Source organism: Pongo pygmaeus, chromosome 12 (genome assembly GCF_028885625.2).
Source record: "Pongo pygmaeus isolate AG05252 chromosome 12, NHGRI_mPonPyg2-v2.0_pri, whole genome shotgun sequence".
NCBI lineage: Eukaryota > Metazoa > Chordata > Mammalia > Primates > Hominidae > Pongo > Pongo pygmaeus.
In genome coordinates, this window is record NC_072385.2 from 37,191,964 (window position 1) to 37,208,118 (window position 16,155).

General features: G+C 46.4%; 1 protein-coding gene across 2 annotated transcripts; it reads left to right on the plus strand.

Moving 5' to 3' along the window:
- Positions 1-774: 774 nt before the first annotated feature.
- Positions 775-15,915, plus strand: ECRG4 (ECRG4 augurin precursor). Of its 2 annotated transcripts, XM_054476353.1 has the most exons (5): positions 775-955; positions 8,548-8,774; positions 9,590-9,637; positions 11,634-11,791; positions 15,515-15,915. In XM_054476353.1, exons 2-5 carry the CDS (start codon positions 8,570-8,572, stop codon positions 15,674-15,676), a joined length of 573 nt encoding a protein of 190 aa, XP_054332328.1. In that variant the 5' UTR covers positions 775-955; positions 8,548-8,569; the 3' UTR covers positions 15,677-15,915. The 2 variants fall into 2 exon arrangements, with proteins under 2 accessions (XP_054332328.1, XP_054332329.1); XM_054476354.1 differs by lacking the exons at positions 775-955; positions 8,548-8,774 and adding an exon at positions 3,218-3,382.
- Positions 15,916-16,155: the final 240 nt, after the last annotated feature.

Sequence of the window (16,155 nt, forward strand, 5' to 3'; positions counted from 1 at the left end):
CTCTGTGCATGTGATCTCTTACCCCAGTGTGATAGATAATATTGCCCCCATATTACCTCTGGCCTAGAGAGGACAGGTGATCTAATTACACAGTTTGTGCATAATGCAGAAAGAACTGGAACCCAAAGCCCGCGTCCTTAGCTACTGTCACATGGCAGAAATGAAGGCCCTGGGGTTCATTTGGTATGGTATATCAAGGGAGAGAAACTGCATTATTAAACTGAGTGGGGCCAGGTAGAGACTTTAGGAAGCAGGTGCGTTTTGGTGGAGAGCTGAATGAGCTGAGTTACTCAAAGTGCAGTCTGAGGACTACTGACATCAGCATCCTCTAGGAGCCAATAAAAACAAAATGGAGACACCTGAGCCCCACCCAAGACCTACAGCATTCCAGGGGATGTCACCCAGAAATCTGCACTAACAAGCCCCTTGGGATTTTCAGACTAAGTTTGAGAAACACTGGAATGAAAAATCAGACCAGACTTAGCAGCGGGAGAAAGGAGGGTCTTGTACATGAAAGGGATGACGAATTTAAGTGACTAGTAAGAAAAGGACCTTTAATAGGGTCTCACATGTAGTTAGCATTTTATAGGTGCTACAAACTGAATTTTTGTGTTTCCCCTAAATTCATACATTAAATCCTAATTCCTGAAGTGAGGTGTTATGAGGTGGGGCCTTTGGGAGATGATCAGGTACTGAGGATGGATCCCTCATGAGTGGGATTTGTGACCTCATAAAAGAGCCCCAGAGAGCTCCCTCACCCCTTCTACCATATGAGGACACAGCAAGAAGGTGCCATCTAGGAAGCAGGAAGCAGGGCCTGACCAGACACCAAATCTGCTGGGGCCTTAGTCTTGGATTTCCAGCCTCCAGAACTGTGCAAAATCTATTTCTGTTGTTTATAAGCTACCCAGCTTACGGGATTTTGTTTAGCAGCCCAAATGGACTAAGACAATAAGTAAATATCTTTGAACAAATAGATGAAAAGGAACTTAGATATCAGCATAAGAACTGACATAGCATCTCCAGGCTGAACACATGAGTTTAGCGGCCCCTCTGAAGGCAGAGTGAGAGGCTCCCTGCTACAGAACACTCTCTGATCATATCCCGATTAAGTGAAGATAATTTACTTTTTTTGAGATAGTGTCTCGCTTTGTCGCCCAGGCTGGAGTGCAGTGGCGCAATCTCGGCTCACTGCAACCACCTCCTCCTTGGTTCAAGTGATTCTCCTGCCTCAGCCTCCCAAGTAGCTGGGACTACAGGCATGCACCACCATGCCTGGCTAATTTTTGTATTTTTGTAGAGAGGGGGGTTTCACCATGTTGGCCAGGCTGGTCTCGAACTCTTGACCTCAAGTGATCTGCCCTCCTCAGCCTCCCAAAGTGCTAGGATTAGAGGCGTGAGCCACCATGACCCCCCTTAAGTGAAGAGAATTTGAATGTCATATTAGAAGCAGATATTGGTAGCAATTTGGGGTAAGGGGGATGATCTCCACAGGATAAATAAGAGATTCCAGCCATTATGTTTAATGTATGTTCTAAACCAATCCAAACAGAACATTGGCTTTTTATGTGCTTTGATTTTTCTTTGTAATGATAAATTTCTTGTCCTCAGGCAAAAGTAAATACATGCCTAGTTACTTTTAAAACTCCTATCCCCTATTCTACGGTTTCCTCAAGGGTTTAGAAGCACTTCCCCAAGATAGCTAGATGTGTAACATTATCCTTCTGATTCTCTCTGACACCCTGGGCAGTATCATTATTTAACTCAGATCCACTTCGCACTTTTTTCTTTGGTGGGCCACCATCTGTCTTTCCTAGCTCAATGTTAGAAGACTTCTTTCTCCTTCCTGCTGGAGAAACTCAACTGCATTGCGTGGAGAGCTAATTATATGGAGAGACAGTAAGCGCTTACCACTGGAGGGTATAAAAATACTGGCCGGTGCGGTGGCTCACACCTGTAATCCTAACACTTTGGGAGGCCGATGCGGGTGAATCACCTGAGTTCAGGAGTTCATGACCAGCCTTGTCAACATGGTAAAATCCCTTCTCTACTAAAAATACATAATTAGCCGGGCCTCGTGGCGCATGCCTGTAATCTCAGCTACTCAGGAGGCTGAGGCAGGAGAATCGCTTGAACCCGGGAGGCGGAGGTTGCAGTGAGTGAGATTCCATCACTGCACTCCAGCCTGGGCAACAAGAGTGAAACTCCGTCTCAGGGGGGGAAAAATAAGTGAGAACCTTGGTGAAGGAAAGAGGTAATCAGCTCAGTTCAGGGCAGATCTGAGATGGGAAGACAGGAAAGGTAATCTCACATCACCATCCTTTTGTAGCCCAGGCCTGGAGAGAATAATTAGGTGACCCGCTCAGAGTCCCGTTGGGATAAAGTTGTTCTAGTTTTTGTTCACTACGCCGCCTTTCACGTGTCCTCTACATTTGAACAGGCCAGTTACTGGGATGCAGTTCTGCGTTTCCTTTGGGTCTCACCTTAACATCGCTCGCTGAAGTGTGCCCGGATTACAGAGCGGGCAAAGGGAAGCAGTGGTTTTGCTCACAGGTGCAGGGCACCAGGTTCCTGGTTTCTCAAAGGCTTTTCTGTTGGAGAAGTTTGGGTGAGACGATTTCCTGGACTGCAGCTCTGAACCCAGACTGTGGAGTCTTTCAAAATATCTCAAAAAACAGCCCCGCCTGAGGCATCCTTAAGAGCAGCTCTGAACTAAGGAAATTCCAAAGCCCACTTTACAAACCAGGCAGAAGCAAGGCCCCCAAGCACGGAGGGAGGGAGATAGGGAAGGAAGGGACGAGGAGTAAGGGGAACAGTGGCGTGGCTGGGGCGGGAGGAGAAAGTGGGGAAGCCAAGGAGACACCCCAGCGCTGGGATGCGTCAAGTCCTCCCTCTGAGTGGCCAGGGGGCCTCGTCCCTTCTCCCGATGCCTTCTGCCCTTCCCTGGGTCTCCGGAACCCAGCTTGTCCTAACCGCTTTCGCTGCCGGCAGCGCTGGCCACGCGGCGCCCCGCCGCCGGCTGTTCTCCGTGGCCGAGCATCCTTGGCCTTGGAGCCCAGGGGCTGCGTTCCCCTTGGGGCCGGGACGGGAGAGAGGACCTCGGCGGTGCTCGCCCGTGGGCTAGGCGCAACCGCTTGGCCTTCAGCCCTTTGGCGCGGAGCCCACCCGCTGGGTCCCGCCCCGGCAGCGACGCAGGGATAACCCGCGGCCGCGCCTGCCCGCTGGCACTCCTTTCCCGCGTCCAGTTCTCTCGCGCAGCTGCTCGAAGTGCGCCCCTCGCCCTCCTGCTCGCGCCCCGCCGCCATGGCCGCCTCCCCCGCTCGGCCTGCTGTCCTGGCCCTGACCGGGCTGGCGCTGCTCCTGCTCCTGTGCTGGGGCCCAGGTGAGCGGGGCGATGCCAGGCTGATTGATAGCGGCACCAGAGCGGGGCGATGCCAGGCTGATTGATAGCGGCACCAGGGGTTGGCCCCGTGTGGCGCTTCCAGGGTGCCCGGGGAGAGCGATCGGTGATGGGGTGGCGGCGTAGGGACCTATCCTTAGCCTAGGCCGGGCCAAGCGGGTGGTAGAGGACCGGGTCTGGGGTTTTGCACTCGCACGAGTGCGAAGGGGTGAGCTTGTGCGGGTGGAGAGAGTACCGGGGTCAAGGGGAGGGTCTCAGATCTCCCGGGCAATCTTGGGCAAGGAGGTCCAGGCGTCCGAAGGGTGGGCAAGAAGTGTTTCGGGGCTTAACGTAAGGGGCAAAGGGGTTGCGGGGGCTTTACGCAGCTGGTAACCCAGAGGAAGCAAATGGCACCATCACCGCGATTCCCTTCCAGGCAGTCGCTTAGCAACCGAGTTGACTTGCGCTTCCCAGCTGGGTCAAGTTGCAATTTGCAAAGCTGGACTCAGGCCTCACACCCCAGAGAGGGGAAAGGCTCTTAAAGGAGTAATGCTTAATCTTTTCTGCTTCGTGGAGCTCCCAGCGAATCGGTTGAAAACTCTAAAATTCCCCGCTCGCTCTCTGTAAAACGTGCATTCACACGCACACCCAGAATGATGGGTGCTCCGATATCTGAACGCTGGGCTCCACAGGCCCCACTTTAGGAACCATAATCTGAAGCCATCGTTTGTCCTGAGTTACCACCTTCACTGGGTAGGAGGAACCTTTATGGTTCACAAGTGGCCTCAAGGACACATGACTGCCTTTGAAGCTTACACCTTGGGGAGGCAGGGATTGTGACCTCAGAGTTACTGGTGTATGAAGTGACTTGCCCAAGAGCCTGAGACTGGCGCTGTCCCACTGCAAAGGAGCTGGGCACTGCCTAATGTGAAAGGGAGGCTCACTCGATTGCTCAGTTTCTGTATTTTGCTCATTCAAAACAGGTATGAAAACTGAACTCCAGGTGAGAGGAGGCAGGGGACATTCAGTAGGAGCCCTGGGATGGAGCCCCGGGGTTGCTAGAACAGCAGGAGAGGTCGTGGGGTCTGTTCAGGTGGGGAGGATTACTGTTCCACATTAGAATCACAGGGGAAGCTAGTCAGTCATTTCCCATTGTATGGTTTACCTGCCTCCCACTCTTTGTTCTTGCCATTTTAAGAGGCACATCTGGGCCGGCCTCGGTGGCTCATACCTGTAATCCCAGCACTTTAGGAGGCCGAGGGTGGGGAGGGCAGATCACCTGAGGTCGGGAGTTCGAGACCAGCCTGACCAACATGGAGAAACTCCGTCTCTACTAAAAATGCCAGACGTGGTGGCACATACCTGTAATCCCAGCTACTCAGGAGGCTGAGGCAGGAGAATCGCTTGCATCTGGGAGGCGGAGATTGCGGTGAGCTGAGATCGTGCCATTGCACTCCAGCCTGGGTGACACGAGCGAAACTTCGTCGCAAAATAAATAAATAAATAAATAAATAAATAAATAAATAAATAAAAGAAGAAGAAGAAAAAAGCATATATGAGTAAGTCGAGTGAGCACTGGCTACAAGCCATTTATTTTCAGGACTTGTATTTTATTTAGTTTATACCAATAACTCAGTGATAGAAGTCAGTTAAAATATCATCACCGAGCTGGGATGTGAAAGTTCTTATACAATTAAAATATATATATATATGGTTTTGAGATGGAGTTTTGCTCTTGTTGCCCAGGCTGGAGTGCAATGGCATGATCTTGGCTCACCGCAACCTCCGCCTCCCGGGTTCAAGCAATTCTCCTACCTCAGCCTCCCGAGTAGCTGGAATTACGGGCATGTGCCACCACGCCCAGCTAAGGTGTTTTTTGTTTTGTTTTGTTTTGTTTGTATTTTTAGTAGAGATGGGGTTTCTCCATGTTGGTCAGGCTGGTCTCGAACTGCCGACCTCAGGTGATCCGCCAACCTTGGCCTCCCAAAGTGCTAGGATTACAAATGTGAACCACCATGCCCAGCCTACAATGAAAATCTTTATGTAATCCCAAAGGTGACTCTTTATGCCACCTCCAAACTTTTTTTTTTTTTTTTTTTTTGAGGCGGGGTCTCACTTTGTTGCCCAGGCAGAGTGCAGTGGTGTGATCATAGCTCACTGCAGCCTGGATCTCCCGGGCTCAAGCAATCCTCCCACCTCAGCCTCCCAAGTAGCTGGGACTACAGGTGTGTGACACCATGCCTGGCAATTTTTTTTTTTTTTTTTTTTTGCTTTTAATTTTTAGTAGAGATGAGTCTCACTATGTAGCCCAGGCTGCTCTTGAACTCCTGGGCTCAAGTGATGCTTCTGCCTTGGCTTCCCAAAGTGCTAGGATTATAGGCTTGAACTACCACACCCTTCTTCACTCAAACACTTAATAAAGAAAACAACCGTGGCCCCTTCTTGATCAATTTATTAATATTAAGCACCTTCAAAGGAGCATTTTGCAGCTCTGAATTTGCTGGGAGAGCTAATACTAGGCAGCTGGATTGGATAAATTCAGGAGTGCTTATTATTGCAGCCTCGAATGAACAACTGATGATATTGGGTGAAAAATCCGTAATACAGAAAAAAATCACAGCTATTCTATTGTTCCTTATTCTTTTCCTCAAACAAATTTAGTGTAGTGTCCAATTATATGTACTGATATGGAGTTCAGTGTGTAGTACCTGGCACAGTAGCAACATTCATAATTCATAATTTGGGACTTATTTGTGCTTTTCGGTCTATAGCTAAGGTTTGGTGAGGCTCTCGTTTCTGGAGTAATAGTGACATACACTTGCTGCAAGAAATTGCAGCCTCATCGCAAATGCCTACACCCAATGTCTCTTTCAACATCAGACCACATTTCATTCATTAATTGTTAAGCACTTTTACAGAAGGCAAACAGATGGAGGGGCCATACTTAATTCTGTATGCACTACCCTGTGAGCTGTTAGAGACTGACAAATGTTAAGACATTAATGAATGCTATTATTAGTGCCAAGGAACATATCTGTCTCCCTTGGCAAATATTTTCATAGATTTCTTCATTGAATTTAAGTTTGGAAGGGAAGTAGAGTGTTTAACAGTAGTCCCACCCCCATCTAATTAGAAAATCCCCTCTACAGTAGCCTGCTCAAGTGCTCATCTTTATTTATGCTCAGACACCTCCAGCAACTCTTAATCTCAAACCCCCCAAGGCCATTTGTCCCATCTTGGGTGGCTGTCTGTCTGGGTGTTAGAAACCTTACTTCATGCCCTAACCTATGGCCCAGTGGCCCCTCAAAGCCTTTGCTGTCCTCCCACAAGTTTGTTTGTTTCCTTCCTTCCTTCTTTCTTTCTTTCTTTCTTTTTTCTTTTCTTTTCTTTCTTTCTTCTTTCTTTCCTTCTTTCTTTTCTTTCTTTCTTCTTTCTCTTTCTTTTTTTCTTTCCTCTTTCTTTCTCTTTATTTTCTTTTCTTTCTTTCTTCTTTCTTTCCTTCTTTCTTTTCTTTCTTTCTTCTTTCTCTTTCTTTTTTTCTTTCCTCTTTCTTTCTCTTTATTTTCTTTTCTTTCTTTCTTCTTTCTTTCCTTCTTTCTTTTCTTTCTTTCTTCTTTCTTTCTTTTTTCTTTCTTTCCCCTTTCTTTCTTTTCTTTCTTTCTTTCTTTCCTTCTTTCTTTCTCTTTCTTTCTTCCCTTCTTCCTTTCTCTCTCTCTTTCTTTCTTTTTCTGAGATGGAGTCTCACTCTGTCACCCAGGATGGAGTGCAGTGACACTATCTTGGTTCACTACAACTTCCATCTCCCAGGTTCAAGTGATTCTCCTGCCTCAGCCTCCCGAGTAGCTGGGACTACAGGCATGCACCACCACACTAGGCTAATTTTTTGTATTTTTAGTAGAGATGGGGTTTCGCCAAGTTGACCAGGCCGGTCTCGAACTCCTGACCTCAGGCAATGTGCCTGCCTTGGCCTCCCAAAGTGCTGGGGTTACAGGTGTGAGCCACCACACCCAGCCCCACAGGTTTTATTTCTCTAGGTTAAACACCTAAATTCCTTTAATTTCTTCTCATATAACACATGTTTGGGCACTAGTCCTCTCTGGACACTCTCCTTTGACCACAACTCCAGTTTTTCTATGACCTTCTTCAAGTGAGATGATGTGAACTGAACTAAATAGTAGAGGGGAGGTCTGTTCAGAGCTGTGATGGAACAGCGACAGGACAGTTACTTTCTTTTTTTAAGTATCCTTTATTAAACAGCCTAAGATTGCAATTGCTTTTTAAACAGCTATATCACTGTAGACCGACTAGAGCACAGACAACAAAAACCACTGCAGCTCTCCCACAGGCTGCTGTGCACTACGCTGATATCTTAGCTCGCCACCCAGCAGACTCCCAGGTCTCACAGGGAAGGTGTGAGGGAAACCACCACCTCTCTTCCCTGGCCCTTCAGTGTGGTCCCTAGAGATCTTATGAAGCCATTTCCATGCCATTAAACCTCAAAAAATTGGGTGGCCATGTAATTTATCATCCAAGCTGAAACACTTTTGAGAGCAAAAGGAGGCACTATCATTAATTTACAAGGACAACAGGTATATACCAGGGCTGTCCCTGGACAGCCAGAAAGTGTGGCCACCCTACCCGTGAATTACGAGGGAGGCACTTAGCAGGAAATAGACTTAATAAGTTCTAGCAGGTTTCCTGTCCCATCCCAGAGGGCAGGCCAGCAGGCTCCCTGGATGGCCCAATGACTCTGAAGGCAGCTAGGTAGCACTTTAATCCAAATGCTACAGGAGGCTATTAGGTTAGGTGGCTGCTTACAGACCATGGGTGTGCTAAGTGACTTGGGCTGAGAGGCATTCAAATTCAAAATTTGTAAACACTGGGTATGCTAATAAAATGCATCCTCAGGTAGGGCAGCCAGCTTGTGACTCTTGGCTATGGATATATTTTTCTCCCCAACTCCATAGTAAATTCTTTATGCAGAGGTTCTCTTTTAAAACATTTATTTTTTCCCCCAGCTTTACTGATGTATAATTCACAAACAAAGCAGGGGTTCTTAATTTTATTTGGGTCACAGACACTTTTAAGAGTCTGGCAAAAGCTATGTTTCCTATTCCCAGAAAACTGTGCCTTTGCAGATGCAAGTGCAATTTTACATGCCTTTCTAGACCCCCTGGAGCCTGTGCATGGATGGAGAGGCTAAGAACTCTGCTGAGAAAGTGGTCACCATTACCTCCATCCTGGGGCCTGACTCCAGTTCCTTACACCCGAAGATGCTCTACTCACTACTTACGATGTCAGCATGTCTGCATGCAACAGTTAAGGGTCAGAGACTTCTATAGGTCTGCAAGCCAGTTCGCTGGGTGGAGGCATGTGTTCTATCAGGCCAGACAAGGTATTTTCTATTAAAAATGATTGAGCTGATCAGAAACACTTTTAAAAGTGAATACGAATAACAGCAAGTGGTACAAATCATGGTTGATTTTAGGGTGATCTGGGCAAGCTACAAAACTGGGCTGCACTTTTAGAGAGCGAAGGCAAGTTCCCCAGTGTGTGGGAGCCTGACTCCCATTTCTGCCTGCCTCTGTCTTCACATGGGTGACCTCTCTGGATCCTCTCTTCTTCTTATAAAAACACCAGTCACTGGATTTCTATCCGTCTAAATCCCATATGATAACATCTTGAGACCCTCTCAGTGATGGGTAAGGCTGTTAAAAAAAAAAGAAAGAAAGAAAAGAAAATTTTTTAAAAAAGAAAAATCTTAAGATCCTTAATGGATTATATCTGAAAAGACCCCATTTCCAAATAAGCTCACATTCAGGGGTTTCTGGTGGATAGGAGTTTCGGGAGGACACTATTCACTATTCAACGTATTACACCATGAAGCGAAAGTTTGCAGGAAGATGCGCTTGACAGATGGCTGCGCCTCATAGTAAGACACAGGGCTAAAAGAACAGCATCACTCTGACTAGCTCAAATCGTAATACCCTTGGTCGGCTGTGGTCATTATCACCAGTATTAGCCATGGGTAGCGTGAATTGTTTATCCTGCGGGACAAGGAATACAGCAAACTTGAAATACTGTGATGTTACCAAGTTGCCAAATCAAGGCAAGGGCCCACAGTTGTTTTCTCCCACTCTGATTTTTGCCCTTGATAAATTGAAGGGAGCAGTGTAACTCTGATATTGATTTCAATTTTCATTCCTTTAGGTGGCATAAGTGGAAATAAACTCAAGCTGATGCTTCAAAAACGAGAAGGTAAATATACCCCAAATGGATAAGGGATGCATTCTTAACTGGATGGAAATGAAATGGCAATATGGATTGTGCTCACTGGCGTCTTGTATTTGGAAAATCAAAAGTGTTTACTCCTTAAAAGGTTAGCAGATATGAAGGGCTTATGCTGTGGGTATGTGGTGTGGTATTTTATTAGATAAATATTATTGCCAGTAAATGTCTGAAGGTTATTTTTCTGAAACCTGTCAGTGTGGACACAAAAATAAAAGAAACAGTAGTACAGTGTTAATTGCATGCTATTTATTTTAGGACCATGGAACACTTTAGAGACTATCTTTGGAGCACATAATCCTCAGTTAGTGGGGCAGGCGTGGAACAGCAATGTTGCGGTAGTCCGTGTATCCAAGGAGCTCTTGGGGAAGGGTTTCACACAGGAAAGCCTTTCTTGTTATTAGCCTCTGTTTTGAATAATGCATCTAAGACAAATGTGACAGCAGCAAAATGTCATAGAAATTGAACAGTCTGGGGGTCACAACACACAGGTTCTGGACCTGCTGTAATCAGATCAGGTGGATCAATTGTGGGGTCTCGTGAATGTCATTTTCCCTCTCCCAACTTTCATCTCTATCTGTAAAATTAAGAATCCCTTAGAAATGAAAAAGTGTGACCACACTTCTGATGTGACCATTTAGTCAGTTATTCTTTCCCTCCTAGTTTATGGGGGATTCTAGCAGGCTGAACGTCCTCCCTGAAGTGGGGTCCTCAGTCGTTCTTCCCACACTCCCCAGTTGCTGCTCAGGGGCCCTCCCACAGGTGGCTGGAGAACAAGCTTGGGGGCGGTCCCAGCATCTTTTCCTGGGTTTCCAGCCACCCAAGAAGCCCTGGCCCACCCCGAATCTCTGAGGTGGCTCAGAGGGTCCCCTCCCTGTGCTGCGTGGTGGCCAGAGCCTCACCTCACGGATGCCCAGGGATGAACAACGCCCTCACAGAGCCAGTTTGTCATAGGTGAGCAAGCTGCTGAGGCAGTCACAACTCCTAGGTGAGCATCCCGCAGCCTTGATTCAGTTCAAATCAAGAAACACATATTGAGCACCTACTGTGTACAAAACACTGTTACAATCCCTGAAGGGATTGTAAACAAACAAACAAAAAACCTTGCTGATATTTATCCATACGACCAACGAATGCACCAGGCCTGCATTTCCATGATCCTGTGCATTTTTCCTAACGTCATCGAGAGGGACCGTCCATCCACTTTTATAGATAAGGGGACAGAGGCTGAAAACGTGACAGCAGGAGAAAAACGCCTAATGGCACAGTGGCTTCCTCGAGCACATCCTGCAGAAGTGGTTCCATTTCAACAATTGAGACTGTGATGGAAAGACGTTAGCAGCAGCAGTGTGAGGGTGCGGGTCAGTATCCTGCATCAATGGTCAGACTGTGAGGCACAGAGAGGCACTGGCTTAAGGGGATTCTGTGTCCCAGCAGCCTGGTGTGAGAATCAGCTCTACTGTTGGGCAGGGTCTGGTCCCTGCTCACCCGGGGCTCATCATTCCAGTTCCTTTTTCTTACATAATCTCCTGAGCCAAGCACAACCCTCTTGTGTTGGCATACGCAATGGACATGCCCGTATACCTGTGTGGCCCTAGATATCCAGTCTGTTTCCTGAATGCGGAGCCTGAGGGGTGGGCCACTTGCCCCTGGGAAAGGCCTGGGTCCCGGGCGTGAGTGGGCTGCAGGGAATGAGCTGAATTTCATTTCTACCCTGAGGACCTAGAGGTTGAAGTTGAGTCCATGCCCCTTTATAGGGCTGTACCAAATAGCACTTACTAACAGGAAGCATGGTGACAGAATCTACGAGGCTGTGTCACATTGTCATATGCAAGTAAGAATGAAGTTGAGAGTCAAAACCCTCCTACACATGGTGGTGGGGGATGGGATGTGTAACAGGGATTCACTGCAAGTGAGGAAGGAAATCATTCTTTGTGCTTTGGGGATGGGGAATTGATGATTTCAGCACCTGTTCCAACTAAGACTAAAGTGGCCGTTGATGAGAACAAAGCCAAAGAATTCCTTGGCAGCCTGAAGCGCCAGAAGCGGCAGTTGTGGGACCGTACTCGGCCCGAGGTGCAGCAGTGGTACCAGCAGTTTCTCTACATGGGTTTTGACGAAGCGGTAGGTGTTGCCTCCGGCCGCAGGCCTGGCTTCCACAGGGCAGGGTGGCGGGGAGGAGGCCTGGCTCAGGGAAATAGGAAGCAGAAAATTCAGCTTTGCTGTTCATTCCTAAAGTAAGAGTCCCATCATATGCCAAGTGCTATCAGGCACTGGATCATGTTACCTATGGTGTAAGGGCGATGGCTGGAAGTTTCCACCAGGGTACATTCAGGAGGCAGAACCCACGGCAGTCATGAACCAAAACAGCGGAGACCTAGATTCATTGAGAATCTGACTTTCTTGGGAACACTTTTAACTTGGCTGAACAGTTTTGCCAGGGTATCCTTAAAATAACTCACAATCCCCCAAAACCTTTTAACTTTTAACTTGAAGGCTGTCAGAAACAACAGGGATGCCAGGGTCTATGATGATAATGAAAAGAGATGAAAAAGGACCTGTAAAGGGAGGATGGGTCTTTGTAGAGGTTTTGGGGAAAATTTGTCAATGCGCTTATAGGAAAAGATGGTTTACAGTTCATGCACCTAGATGGCATTGGTGGACATATTCATTGAATGAAAGACAAAGAGTTTATAATCTTAGGCTCCCACCTGGGGTGCGTGTGGAGGTGAGACGGCAGCCTATGGAAGTCATAGATGTGGCTACATGGGCATCCGTCCATGGTGACTGAGGAGGCTGAGCTCCCTGTGTAAGACGTAGAGGGAGGACCCATGGCCTGTGCTGCCCCACCAGGGAGCAGATGGGCTTTTCACGGGCAGGACCTCCAACTGGGCAGTTGCATGTGTTTTTCAAAACAGGCACATGATTCATTTAGACGGTGTATACACAATACTGCAGTAGGTGAAGAAAAAACTAAACCCCTTAGACATATCATTTTTAATGGCTACATAAAATGAAATCATGTGGCTATACCAAAATTTCCTTCACATTTCCAACCATTGGACATATTACTTGTTCTCTAAGTGTCTTTTTGCTTTTTTTTCTTTTTCTGTGCAAATAGGTAAACATGTATAGCCAAACTCTGAGCCAAGCATGATTCTAAGTACTTAGAGGTATGAACTTACTTCACATTCACAACAACCCAAAAGGCAGGTGCTATTATTTGCATCTCTGTACAGTTTGCCTTTTACTTAGACCACATTCTTCCCAGTGAGGTTCCTGGGGCAAGGGTGGAATCACATTTAAGTATTTCTGAGTATTGTCAAATTGCACATTCCTGTGAGTCACATGTAAGAGCAACAGTTTTCTGGAATCTTCAGCAGCATCTGGTGTTCTCACTGAAAATTAAAAATATATGTTTGCTTACTTGATAGATGAAAATGCTATATCTTCTTTCAGTAATTTGCATTTCTTTGATGACCATCATTAAAATGGGCATTAGGAATTTAACATGCAGGGACGGGCATGGTGGCTCATGCCTGTAATCCCAGCACTTTGGGAGGCCAAGGCAGGTGGATCACCTGAGGTCAGGAGTTCAAGACCAGTCTGGCCAACAGGGCAAAATCCCGTCTCTACTAAAGATACAAAAAATTAGCCAGGTATATGGCACACGCCTGTAGTCTCAGCTACTCAGGGGGCTGAGACAGAAGAATCCCTTGAACCCGGGAGGTGGAGGTTGCTGTGAGCTGTGATCACACCACTGCACTCCAGCCTGGGTGACAGAATGAGACTCCATCTCAAAAAAGAAAAAAAAAAGAGAGAGAGTTTAACATGCAGAAACTGCTCAAATAATGTCAGGTGACAAAACCAGAATAAAGATGAGGATCAAATAAGATTACAGTAACTTAATATGCATTCAAAAGAGTACAATGACTACATCCAAGTGTCACTAGTGGTCTCTGGCAAAGGAATATGATCTTCTCTTTCTATGTTCTTCTCTTACATACAGATTTGAAAATCTTAATCTATATTATTTCTGTATTCATCAAACATTTTAAAAAATTGTTGAAAATACATATTTAAGCTAAACTGCAAGCAAACTTGTAAAATGAGAGGCCAGGCACAGGGGCTCATGCCTGTAATCCTAGCACTTTGGGAGGCTGAGATGGGTGGATCACCTGAGGTCAGGAGTTGGAGACCAGCCTGGCCAACATGGCAAAACCCCGTCTCTACTAAAAATACAAAAAAAAATTAGCCAGGCATGGTGGCAGATGGCTATAATCCCAGCTACTAGGGAGGCTGAGGCAGGAGAATCGCTTGAACCTGGTGGGGGGCGGAGGTTGCAGTGAGCCGAAATCATGCCACTTCACTCCAGCCTGGGTGAAAGAGTGAAACTCCCTCTTAAAAAATAAATAAATGAAAAAAATAAAATGAGAAAACCCAAGCAGCAAGATTGTTTCACCATGGCCAAAAATGTTGTATTATGGGAGAAGCAAAACTAGAGATGGAGCCAAAGAAGTCGGTGTCCTCCTTCCCAAGGCAGAGGCTGAGGTGGGCTCAGATGATTCAGACCTCAGGTATAGAGAATGGCAGTGAGAAATTGGAATCATGCTCTTTAGCCCAGCACTAGCTGGCCCACTGCCCACCAAGAGTGGATGACCACTGAGCCCCAGAGACCACAGACACGGGCTAGGCTGGGGATTCCAGCCTAACAAAGTTCTCAATATTAATTAATGTTCATTGGCAGTCTTGTTAAAATAATAACAGGTTGCTGAGTCCCAAACATCAGAAAGTTTCATGCAGGAGGCATGGAGTGGCTGGTGCCTGAGAACCTGCATTTGTGATTTGGATATAGGGGTGCATGGGCCATGCTTGGAGAAAAACTGGCCCTGCACCCCAATGGCATGACCCATTCACCCAGCCCATCTGTCATCTCCCTGCCTTTTTGCTCTCACACTAAATCTCTTGCCATGTCCTGAGCATCAACACACGTGAGTCCTAGTCTAAATTAATCTCGCACCTTCACCACCACCAAAGAAACATTAATCTCTCCTTTAAAAAAAATGTATTAATAGCCAAGATCAGTTGCCCAAACCAAAGCCTGAGCATCATTCTATACTACTTACTTAGCTTTAGCTTCTCTTTCCCTTTTATTATCTGCAACTGTCTCATCTCATATCTGTCACTCAGGAACAGTAGGCTTCTTGAAGGCAGAGACTGTTTTTGGCAGCCCTCCAGTGCCCAGCACAGGGTATGACACACAGTGCCCATCTCAAAGCATTTGCAGAATAAATAAATGCATCTGTGTACACTCTAACCAACAACACAGGTATAAGAGTCACCATCAAATGTACCCCCAGTTCTCTGCCCTGGCACTATAATAGGCCAATGCAGTGGTTGATCTAACTCAGGCAACATTTATTAAGCATCTACTACATGCAATATAAAGGGCCAGGCACAGGAATGGGGTAGGAAGATAAGACAGTGTTTGCCACAGTGAGATGTGGCCTGAGGGTCAGGCCAAGTTGTTACGGTATTTGGGCAGCTGTCCATTTGATTTACCAAGAGAGAGAAAAACATTTAAGTCTGGAGTACACTTAGCAAATATTTTACAAAAGTTTGCAAAGGTATGGGCCTGCACTCCTTTGGGAAAAGATAGCTTTTATCAGAGTGAATACTGCTGACTGCTTTGGCCTCTGAGCACAAGAATACAATAACAGGGAGTTACTAAGCGTTGTTAATCATTGAAGAAAAACCACCATGGAGAAAAGCCATAGGTAAGATTAGGTCTTAGGGGACTGCGTGCCCTTAAATCCATTCTCTATCATTCTATCTCTTTTCCTCCAGAAATTTGAAGATGACATCACCTATTGGCTTAACAGAGATCGAAATGGACATGAATACTATGGTGATTACTACCAACGTCACTATGATGAAGACTCTGCAATTGGTCCCCGGAGCCCCTACAGCTTTAGGCATGGAGCCAGCGTCAACTATGATGACTACTAACCATGACTTGCCACACGCTGTACAAGAAGCAAATAGCGATTCTCTTCATGTATCTCCTAATGCCTTACACTACTTGGTTTCTGATTTGTTCTATTTCAGCACATCTTTTCTACCTACTTTGTGTGATCAAAAAAGAAGAGTTGAAACAACACATGTAAATGCCTTTTGATATTTCATGGGAATGCCTGACAATGCATCTCATTTAAAAATAGAAATAAAGCATTTTGTTACAAAGAAAAGTCTCAGAATTCATTTGGGTGCAAATTAAGCTGGTGACATTTCTCGTTCCCTTGATGTTTTGAAGTTGCATCTGAGAGGCACCTCTCTGTTATCACCGTGAGATTCCTCACCACCACCCAGGCAGACCACAGGACTGAGTGAGAGGTCTTCAGTTTGTTAGAACACAGTCTACGTGAAATGCAAGGCATACAATCAGCAAGAAAAGCTAGTTGAAAATAATCTGTGGTTACAGAACGTGG